This window comes from Phoenix dactylifera, chromosome 13 (genome assembly GCF_009389715.1).
Source record: "Phoenix dactylifera cultivar Barhee BC4 chromosome 13, palm_55x_up_171113_PBpolish2nd_filt_p, whole genome shotgun sequence".
NCBI lineage: Eukaryota > Viridiplantae > Streptophyta > Magnoliopsida > Arecales > Arecaceae > Phoenix > Phoenix dactylifera.
Genome location: NC_052404.1, coordinates 3,469,454 through 3,480,891, shown reverse-complemented (window position 1 = coordinate 3,480,891; position 11,438 = coordinate 3,469,454). Strand labels below are relative to the sequence as shown.

Here is an 11,438-nt window from a genome sequence, read left to right as displayed (position 1 = left end):
GCTGCAAGGTGACCAATTTACTCATCTAATAAATAGTATGTGTTCGGAGCGGCAAAAGCTGGTAAAAGGAATGAAAAAAAGGTGACCAATTTTTTATATTTTGAAAATATCCATCCGTTTTTGATGTGGGGCCCATGAATACACGCAGTTATAGACGACAGACGCGGCCTCCGCCCTTCAATGCGCGTTCCCCGCTTCCCCACTTCAAACTGCACTTGCCTTTAAATTGTTCCCTCACAGTCACCAGCGGCACCGCTTTGCGTATTCCGAGATTCCGGAGGGACAGCACACCGCACTCCCCTCTCCTTTGTCCGTCCCCGAGACAAGAAAGATAAAAACAAATCAGAGAGAGAGAGAGAGAGAGATCAACGGCTTTATTTCGAATTCTCTGACTCTCTTCTTCCCTTCGGCTTTATTAATCCTCAGTATAAATTCCTCACAAGTTGTTTTGACTGCGTTGGCTTTCTTCTCCTTTTTCTCGTCCTTCTTCTCCCGAGAGGTATGGTTGGAAATCACAGCAAGAAGCCTTTTTTTTTTTTCTGGTTGTTTTCCTATCCAGATTCTCACGAATGTTCTATTTGGATCTTTCGGGGTGTTTTCTTTTGATTCTGTGTGATTTTTAAGGTAATGTTGCTGGATTTGTTCCTGGGTTTTCGCTTCATTCCTGTTCCTTATTTTGTTCTCTTAAGTTTAAATCTTTGGGGGTTTTGATGCGTTGTATGTGTTAAAAATTTCTTTTTTAAATTTTTATAAGAAATTTCTGTGAAAGAAGGGGGAAAGATCTGTTTTGGGGGTTCCACAATGGGGTCAATCGACGAGTCTGCTGTACTTGTTCATGTTTTGTTTGATTCCGATTGGATCCACAGAGAATGTGGTATGTTTGGAACCTCACTGAATGGCTCTTTTGCGTTTATGTGGCTTGATCTGATGCCTTTTGTAATGAAATGATGCTTATTAGTGCCAATTGACTCCAAAAAGTACTTGCTTTTTCATGGGTATGGGCTATCTATTGCCAAGTTTACTTCTTCTTTACCTGAAATTCGAAAATGTTGATTTAAATGCTGTAGCTAGCCTTTTGTTCTGTTTATTTTTATTTTCATGAATATACATGGCAGTAGATCTTTGCAGTTCGTGCTAGTTTTTTGAATTGCTTTGTATGTGGAGTCCAGGACTTACAGTCGGAAAGGAATTCATGTAAAGCTAATGGTTTAAAACTTTAAATATTGTGTGACATGAAGAGAAGCATGGGCTATTTTTGTCTATGTATCTAAGCATCAGAGTTCTAATAGTTTAAAACTTTAAATATTGTGTGACATGAAGAGAAGCATGGGTTATTTTTGTGTATGTACTTAAGCATCAGAGTTTTAAACCTTTTTTTTACTTTTTTTAGATGACTCATTTGATCCTCAACATTAGGAATCTTCTACTTGAAATGCCACACACTTATGAATCATTCAATCTCCACTGCTCCAACCATGCTCCAAATCATATTTCAGTTATTGCTACCACATCTGTGAAGAATAAACGACAGCTGAACAGTAAATGTGTCATGCATTTTTTATTATCTTTTTGATACAGATATCATATGTATAACAAAATTACAGAATAAAAATTGCTATTAGTCTATAGTAATAACATCAGTAGATTATGTGTTTAGTGGCTAGCGCTTGACTTTCTGACTTTCACAGCGAAATTAACTACAACTCTCTTCCAAATCCAAACATTTAAATTTCAAGTTGTAAGATTGAATTAATCTTTTTATGCATTTGGTGGTCAGATGGTGCTTAACTAATTATAAACATAATAAGAGAGCCCGATTGACTTAACTCAGGATGGTCCGATACTTAATATTTTTGGGTAACATGTAATTTCCTTGAGCTCAAGGAATGTTACTTTAACATCATTCTTATAATAATGTATTCTTAGGACCGATGAGGTTGAGCACATGCATCCTTGAAAGATAGCAAGCTTGTGATAACCAAGGCCCTGCCATCATGGTAACCTATGCTTTAGAGCCACAAAAGTTCTGTCTTCCTGACTATTGGGCCACCATCATATGTAGCATGTACTTCATGTAGATCAACCCTTAAGTGTGAGGCAATTCTGATCACCTAGAATGATCCTTTTGAATAGTAGAAATCATGGATTAAAAATTATCAGAAATGACAACAATTGTGTGGAAAAGGTTGTGATTACGAAATAAAATGGGTAAATTAACTTGGAAAATTGCTAAGCTGTTGTTTTTCAGAAAACTTGAAAATCAATATTAAAGTAGGTAAGCATAGTATGAAAGAGTAGAGTAGGAAAACAAGCAAAATAAGAAATTTGGTCTAACATTGAGATGCACGAAACACTGCCCTACGAGTTTTATCAACCAATGTTTTAAATCCTGGAGTGACGGTGTCATCCTGGCCGTCCCATCAATCTCTATGAAAAAATGGGGCCAGGATAGTGCAGGACTCCAAAATCCATCCACATGAGAGAAAAGAAGAAAGAGGAAAGAAAGATACAAAGGAAAGAAGAAGAAAAACAAAAAACCAAGGAAGGAGAGAAAGGAAGAAGAAAAGGAAAGAAAGGAAGGAAAGACGGAAGAAATAAAGAAAAAAGAAAAATAAACAAATAAAAAAAAGAAAGAAGGAAAGGAAAGAAGAAGGGGAGAGAGGAGGGTACCTAATTGGATGCTCGGGATGGGATGGCAGGGCATCCATTCTGTGGAGAAACGAGGGCACCTTTATCCCGTAGGATATAAAACCTTGCTATCAACTCGGTTCACAAGTAGCACTGTGTTGAAGCTCTGGAGGCATAACCAAACTCAATGCTTTCTGGCATCTCTATCAATGAGCATGTTAGTGGCAAATTAACTTGTGATGTGAACACTCCTTGCCCAATAAAGAAAACTTGTAGATTGAATAAAAAAGCAAAGCCTTAAAGAGTTGGCAGAAGAAAGGAATCGAAGAGCTGTGGGTTCATATGTTTTCTGGCCTCTCTCTTTTCCTTTTTCTTTGATTATTGTGTCTTGCATTATTACCTGTTATGGGCCTCCTTTTTTCTAAGCCCAGCTAGTCATTGAGCTAGCTGTAACTAGTCAGCTAGCTACTATTGGCACTAGCAGTTGGGCTAATTACTGGGCCTGCCAAGGTTTCAATAGCAATGACATACACAGACAACAAAACACCTTTGAAACCATTGTTTTTCCTTAGCATGGAAGTAATGGTTGTTTTTCACCTAGATTATTCTCGTACAAGGTTTGTTAGAAAATAAGTAAAGACAGTTGTCATGGCTGTTATAAAGAACAAGTAACAACTTGATTTTCTGAAGTCACTGCTCTCATCAAATAAAAAATATTTTATTTAGATGAACAGTAAATTTATGAACTAATGGTTGTCATCCCTGATTTATAACAAGTGTTAAAATGGGCCAACAGTTAAATAGCAGTTGTTACTAGAATCCTGTAATGTATTGGTGTATACAAGTATGTATATCTTTATGTATGTGTATCTCAGTAGGCCTTTGAGACTGTGGAAACAGGTTTTATAACATTATAGTGGCTGCTATTCTGATCTTGATTACTGCTAGCCATTGAGGTCATGGGTGACATCTGCCAGCTCAGCAAGACTTGGCTCAGTTGTATATGGGCCGGGAAAGAGAAAAAGCGGCACTTCTTCTCAGACTCAACAAGCCTTATTCTTATTTTTCTCAATTGTTTCTTCAAATACTCAAACTCAACAACAACAAGCCATAAACTTTAAATCTTAGGTTCATTCCTTCTTTTAGGTTCAAATATTTTGCTTCCTTAGTCTTTTTCCCCACTTTCCCTGCTGGGTGATTTATGTGGTGATATTTGTATCTTGGAGATTTGTTGCTTCACTCGTTGCACAGGCTGGGGGATAGAGCTTTTTGGTCAGTGTTCCATGCATCTTGATCTTAGGCTGAAAATCCTATTATCTACTTGTTTTATATATGTGCTTTCATGTTATACTTGAGTGCTATAATACTGATGCAGAATTCTTTCACAACAACAATTTAGTAAGTTTTGTGAACTTACTATTGTTGCTACTTTTGTGAACATAATCTTGGATAGTATGTTGGGCCTCATATCCAAATTAGACCAATAATAAACCCAATATGATTTTTTTTTTCTTTTTTTGCAAGACAATGTTGTTAAAATCGTAGCTCAAAATGTCACCTTTTCATTCTTTCACCATAGAAACTACACATTTGCATGAGAACAATGGTTGATCCTCAAATTTTAGGTGATGAGCTCCAAGTTTTAAAATTGTGGTGCTAATATATCTGTTGGGCCTACACATTTGCCTGAGAGCAACAAACCAAAAATTTTATGAGAAAACTGTAAGTTCAACAACTATGGAGCTGATTTATCTGTTGGGCCAAATGACACTTGAGTTTTGATTGTCTTCTTTAATTTAGATGACAGAAGCTTGTTAAATACTACTAATCGCATAATAGGTATCCTAGGACCTGAAATGGAGAATAATTTTATTGTTGTTGGCTTGTGACAGGACCCTACCACTGTCTTCGCTATTTACTTATGGCATCTGGTAGTCCTTATCTTGATGAAATGAGAGTCAGTCCTGAGGTTATTGACCCCCCTAAAAATGAAGATATGATGGAACTCAATGAACATGCGAATGACCATATTCAGCATTCAGCGAAGCCAAATGCTGTTGCTAGTAATGTACTTGAACTCCTGGAGTGCCCTGTGTGCTTAAATGCCATGTATCCACCCATTCATCAGGTCTGCATTTTGTATAACCCCTCCTGCAAATGGCACTTGGATTGTTCTACTACCACATTGATTATGTCTAAATGTTCACTTTTGATGTTCTAACTTATCCTATTAGTAACTTTTAAGGACTTAATTAGCCATTCAAGTTTATTGGCTGTTTTTGTTTTACACATATTTTTCATGCTTTGAGGTGCCTCATATAGATGAATGTCATTATGCATCTATAATGTGATTTACTGCACAAATGGGTTATATTGTACTAAATGTAACTTAAATGAGTTGGGTTTGCCCAATCTTTGCTGCAAAAAGAAAATGTTTCATTAAGTGATTCTTATTTGTCTACAAGCTGTTTTATGATTTTAGTTCTCTATATTTTTACATGGGTATTAGTTTATATATACCGTAGATTTCCATCAGTATGTGTAAATCCATCAAATGTTTCAATCTAATTGATTCCAGATGTTCTAGTATATCACGACCCAAGAAATTTTGACGGGTTTATGTAAAAGGTTTGTATGAATTGAACTAATTTCAAGATGTTTAGTTAATAATAATTAAGCAAGAATAAATAGAATTTATGCGAGAAGAAACCAGCTTTCTAGCAAGATAACCAGCTGAATGCCTTAAAGATCATTACTAATGTAATTTTTCTAGCAAGATAACCAGCCGAATCCCCAATGTTTTAATGTAAGTTTTCACATTGCAGAGATTAAAACCCTATGATGTCGGTAGGCAGAAAGCTGCTAACATTATGATTTATTAAATTCAATCAAGAAATTCCTCCTATTTTGTCGTGATGTGAATCAAGTCCTACCCATCACTTTATTACTATGCTTGATTATACTCAATCTTTATTTTTTCTGTTAAATAATTTAAATTTGAAGAAAAATTGCTTAAAGATGCCTAAGATTTAGGTGTTGGATGTTTGAAATAAGTTCCTCGTTCTTGGAGTATGTAAAGGCAAGCTATTCATTGCTCAAGTTCTAAAGATGATTTAAGAAAAGAATGTGCCATGCCCTCAATCCCAGAATCACAATTCAAGGGCATGGGCAGCCACTGCACTTACATTGTCTGGCGCTATAAGCATGCAAGGCATTCCTCCTGTCAATGTATTTTATATAACTTGAAAATTATACAATTCATCTATAGATAATAGTAAATATCAGAACAACTAAACTATCGAACCAAAATATCACATATATCATGCACACCACCACAAGCCATAACATAGAGTTCTTCTAAATTTTATAATCCAAAACTTCTAGTGTTAAAGTTATTTATACATAATCCAGAAAATATTATAATATACATACACCGATCAAACTAGATCTACTAACTGTCAGAAATGGCCTCACCTCTAATACCTCCAAAATTATGTTACTAGTCTAGTTGGATCTGGAAAAAAAAAGGTGAAGATTATGAGCTTCATAACTCAGTAAGTAACAAGTACACTTTATAGAATTGGATCAAGCCATATCAAGTCATTTAGCTCAATTAAATTATACCAAGCATGATACATCCATACAAGTAAAATTTATATCATTTTCTTTCAATAATATCCACATGCTAATTTAACAAGGCATTTCATCTCTCAATAGAATTAACAAAACAAAAGGATACATACAATCGGAGTAATGTAAAGTATCTAATCTCATAATCAACTATACTTACATTTATATACTTGTACGCATAATATACTGGGTATCCAATTTCCAGTTCTCGCTCTACAACCAATGACTCCGGTCGCACTTGCTGCGGATAGAGCACTCTATATTTAACCCATGTGGTCTGGATCATTAGTAATCAAATTCCAGGAATAGTGATTTAAGACTGCTCTTAACCTCAGTGGCTTAGGTCACTTCACGTTTAATCCTTGTGGTCCTCAGTCACATGGCCATATTTAACCCTTGTGGTCTGGGTCACATAATCATATTCTGGATCTATATGTAGTCATGCTGAGAGTCAGGTGATGCATACGTATGTACGTACGTACGTACATACCTACATATATATATGTATATATATATATATATATATATATATATATATATATATATATATATATATATATATATCTTCTTTTCAATGCCACTCTTGAGTCTTACAATTGAACATGCAACAATTTAATTTTACGTGCTTGATCCCATAACAATGTTTCAATGATGCAGTTAATTAACAGAATTTTTATGATAGATCAAATTTATTATAATTACGAAATTTCATATACAATTTTATTTGGAAATCATGGTATCAGGTTAATACAAAGTAACAGGTTAGATGAAGAATTCATAAAGACAACCCTCAATATAGGGGGTATGGCTAGTTGGTTATGATCATAAGTGATGCATGGCAACTAAAGTGGCATTTAGGTACTCTCTGCTTACATATCTCCTTGCAACTAGCTGATATAGTCCAATATGACCAAGAATTTTAGCTTTCATCATTTTGTATATCATTCACTTAGATCTTACTTCATTATTTTTCCCTTTGCTTTTGCTCTTTCTCCCCATTATTAAGAACCATTGCTATCTTAAATCTATATATTTTCGTTCTGGATTTTAACTCTGTGGTAAATACTTTTCCATGCATTTTATGTTTATTTTTTGTGGCTGTCTTCCATTTTATATGGTAGCAGCAACAAGTGTGTTCCATATATTATATTTATATATGCATGTACATACATCTGCATGCATGCTTCTAGTTTCTCCCTTGCACTTTTTTTTCTTAGCTATATAACTGTTGCTGTTTCATTGGTTTCCAATGCGATGGCGTCTTTTCAGTTTTGCTTTTGCATTACCTCTCTCTCCCTCCTTCCCTCCACCCCCACCCCACCCCCGGCCCCGTGCCTGGCATTCATACATTATGGGGGCTATAAAATATGTTTTGTTAAAAATCCTGTTCATACTTTTATGTTCTTTATCATGTGATGGGTTGGTCTCAGAACTGGATATCATTCCAGAGCATATTATAGCCAATTAAAAGTGAATTTTCCACTATATGCAGTTCTTTGTGATTTATCTATTTTGCCCTTTCTGTGTGCAGTGTTCAAATGGCCATACATTGTGTTCTGGATGCAAGCCTAGAGTTCACAATCGGTGTCCCACTTGCAGGCATGAGCTGGGCAATATAAGATGTCTTGCACTGGAGAAGGTGGCTGCTTCTCTTGAACTGCCTTGCAAATACCAGAGCTTTGGGTGTATGGGCATACATCCTTACTACTGCAAGTTGAAACATGAATCACAATGTGCCTATAGACCCTATAATTGTCCCTATGCTGGATCAGAGTGCACTGTTGTAGGTGACATTCCTTATTTGGTGACTCACTTAAAAGATGATCACAAGGTTGACATGCACAATGGAAGCACGTTTAATCATCGATACGTCAAATCAAATCCACATGAGGTTGAGAATGCAACATGGATGCTAACGGTACTGTTCCTACTTTTTCCTTTTCCTCTTTTTTGGGTTTAAAACAATGTTTTCCTCATCTATTTAGATGAGAAAGACTGTGTAATGTCATACTTCTGTTCCTTTTCTTGGGCCATGACAACTTTTGACTTTAAATGGACTTGCTAAATTACAAAAAATTGTGGTGATTTCCTTCAGCTTTCAGTCGACGAGCGAGCTTTAAAATGGATTATGATTTAAAATTGTAGTATTCTGCAAGTACAAAATTATGATAACCTGTGTGTTTTGATTTCTAGGATTGTCAATGAGCTAAAATAGTTTAGTTAGCTGCATGCTTGATGCATATAAGCCAAGCTCGGTTCTAGCATTTTCAGCTCATGCACTTTGCAGGCATTTCAAATATAGTAATGCCTAGTACTAATATTGATCAAAACTATAGTTTGGATTCAGTTTGCAGCTTTAGCTTGGTTTATTGGTGAACATGCACAATATATATTTGTACATATATCTTGAATGAACATGCATAACTGAGGATTGAATTCATCTGATTTGGTGGTGCAAGACCTAATCTGAAGACCTTTTACTAACTCAAATGTTCAATTACTAGGTTTGTTTTTGATAATCCTTTTTTATTTCGCTCTCCTTCATATGTCACATTTTTGTTAGGCTGGAATTTTCTAAAGAAGTTCAACTGTGTCAGATTCTGTAGTTTTCCAGAGTACTCCTTAAAAGACATCTGAACAGTTGGAAGCTATGCCTACTGTCCTGGTAAATATGAGACTTGAGCTTGCGCAAAGTGCCAATTAGCCAGGCAAAGCTGATGCTCCACCATGTTTGATAATGCAATCATGATAAATTGAAGCCATTTTTCATGCAAATTTATTTTCATCATCACTAATAAAACTGTTCTGTTGAAAGCTGGGATCTTCTTCCAGGATGTTAGAATGCCATGCAGATTTGTTGCTTTGTGGTGGTTTCGATGTGATGGTGGTATTAATACGATTTATGCAGTAAATTCTGAGGATGTATCTTGTATTTATTTCTGTAATTGTTCTATATTTGCTTTAGAGCATCTCTCTTGTTTGTATCTCAAGTTTGACTTCGTAATTGTTTATATAAGTTTGTATATGCAATCATATTGGGCCATAATATAAGAATGTGTTGTATCTTTAGGTCTTCAGTTGTTTTGGGCAATACTTCTGCCTGCATTTTGAGGCATTTCAGCTGGGCATGGCACCTGTGTACATAGCTTTCTTGCGATTCATGGGGGATGACACTGAAGCGAAAAACTATAGCTATAGTCTCGAGGTTGGAGGTAATGGACGCAAGATGATCTGGCAAGGGGTTCCCCGAAGCATAAGAGATAGCCATCGGAAGGTGAGGGACAGTTATGATGGGCTTATCATCCAACGGAATATGGCCTTGTTTTTCTCAGGTGGGGATCGGAAGGAGCTAAAGCTGAGGGTAACTGGGAGGATTTGGAAGGAACAATGAAAACCCTTCCCGCTCTCCATCTCCAGTTCAGCTTCACTTCTTTTGTGGTCCCTAGATGATCTCTATTTATGTCTCTTCAGATCCTATATATATTTTGAGGTAGATCATGTATTTAAGGCAAACTCTCTTTGCTAAGAATGATGCTCAAACTGGACTGGAAAAGCATGAAACATATTCTTTTGTTGTGTAAATGCCAGATATAGAGAACTTTGGTGCCGTCTGTTGAATCAGCCATCATATGTGTAACTTTCTGTTTTAGTAGCCCTGTGGCAAGGTAATTCTATCTTGAAATTTTATTCGATCTTTGAATTAGAGCAATAATTCATAGAGCTTTTAAAGCCTCATGGCGGTTCGTTTGAGAGCTCATGGATATATTTGATCTCCGGCCTGAAGTTCAATGTAATGGCTTGTTTAGTTGTTTCATTGATATACACTATCTATGTTCCTTTCCATGGATTTTGGTGCATTTAGGTTGTATGCGTATTTTATTTTTCTAATCCCTAATAATTTATTCATACCGATCCACATCCATGTATTCTACCGATGGCTGTGCATAAGGGTAAAGTTTGTGTTACTTGATGCTTTATTGAAAGGTCTAATATAACATAGATTATGTGTTCTGACTGAATGGCTTTTGAGAGCAAGTTGAATCACATGTAGGATGATAATTTTTAACATTTCTTTGTTCTTTTTGGCACAGCAAGATTGTTTTGTCTTGATGATTTTTTATTGTCTCAGTTTGAAACCAGTGAGTGTTGTGCCACAACCACAAGGCCGTCTATCTGATCTTGTGCCCCGTGCTGCCTAGCTACTTTGTTACATTTTTTTCAAAAAAATTGTTTGCAAAGAAATCGAAGGTTAAATAACAAAATTGGTGCAGGTGTATATACTAATTCTCCGAGTTGCATATTTAAATGCAAGACTGGTCCACAAGTTCTTGAAAATTACTAGCAAAAAATTGAGAAGCTAACTTTTTTATGAGAGAATTTACATGCTGGTAATGGACATCTCTTGCGTAAATTACTTTTCATTCTGAGAGAATATTATTCCGGAATTATCTTAATATTTCTTTCTGAACTATAAATATTTCAACCTCTGTAAGGCACAAATAAATCATGGAAAAGCTTAACTTATTTTTGCATCGACAAGATACTACATCAGATAATCGAAATAAAAATTCTGTATTCAACCATAGAGCTTTCTTATATCAAGATCGTTCTCAGGCTAATCCAGGTGTCTCGCGTTCGTGTCGATTTTTGTTTAGTATTCTAATGCGGGATACTTGCACCTCACATCCTTAATTTCTGTTTAATACTCAAGACTTGGTGCTGATATTACTTGACCCAAGAAGCAGCATTTTGGTTGCAGCAAAACATTAATTTGCATCAGATAAGTCAACCAAAATCGACATTAAAACTTTGTGGCTGCAGGTTGTGACTCTGCTGTTATGGTAGGCATGGACTGCATCGATACTGAATTAAGAGCTAGATGACATAACCAAGCAGACCTCGGCGCCGACCAAGCTAGACCTTGATCCGCTGAGAGCCAGTCCTACCTCGGATCTCACCAAAGGCCAAGCTGACCTCAATCAGATCTCTCCGCTGCTACGACATGCAGCAACTTCCTCTAGAGTCTACAATGATGACGTGCCCGGTCAAGTTCGGTGCGCCCCATGCGACGACGCACCCCGACCCGAGCTCAGGGCGCTCTGCTGAGCAGACCTTAAAGTCAAGAAAACTAAACTGACCTCAGAGCCCGCCGAGCCGACCTCATCAAACATATATCGTGG

General features: G+C 36.4%; 1 protein-coding gene across 2 annotated transcripts; it reads left to right on the top strand.

The window, feature by feature from the left end:
• The first annotated feature begins 249 nt into the window (after positions 1-249).
• Positions 250-9,945, top strand: LOC103724054 (E3 ubiquitin-protein ligase DIS1). 2 transcript variants are annotated; one of them, XM_039132816.1, is made up of 4 exons: positions 250-624; positions 4,521-4,756; positions 7,790-8,176; positions 9,329-9,945. In XM_039132816.1, the coding sequence occupies exons 2-4, from the start codon at positions 4,550-4,552 to the stop codon at positions 9,647-9,649; spliced, it is 915 nt and encodes a 304-aa protein (XP_038988744.1). In that variant the 5' UTR covers positions 250-624; positions 4,521-4,549; the 3' UTR covers positions 9,650-9,945. The 2 variants fall into 2 exon arrangements, with proteins under 2 accessions (XP_038988744.1, XP_008813421.1); XM_008815199.3 differs by having other exon boundaries at positions 251-499.
• Positions 9,946-11,438: the final 1,493 nt, after the last annotated feature.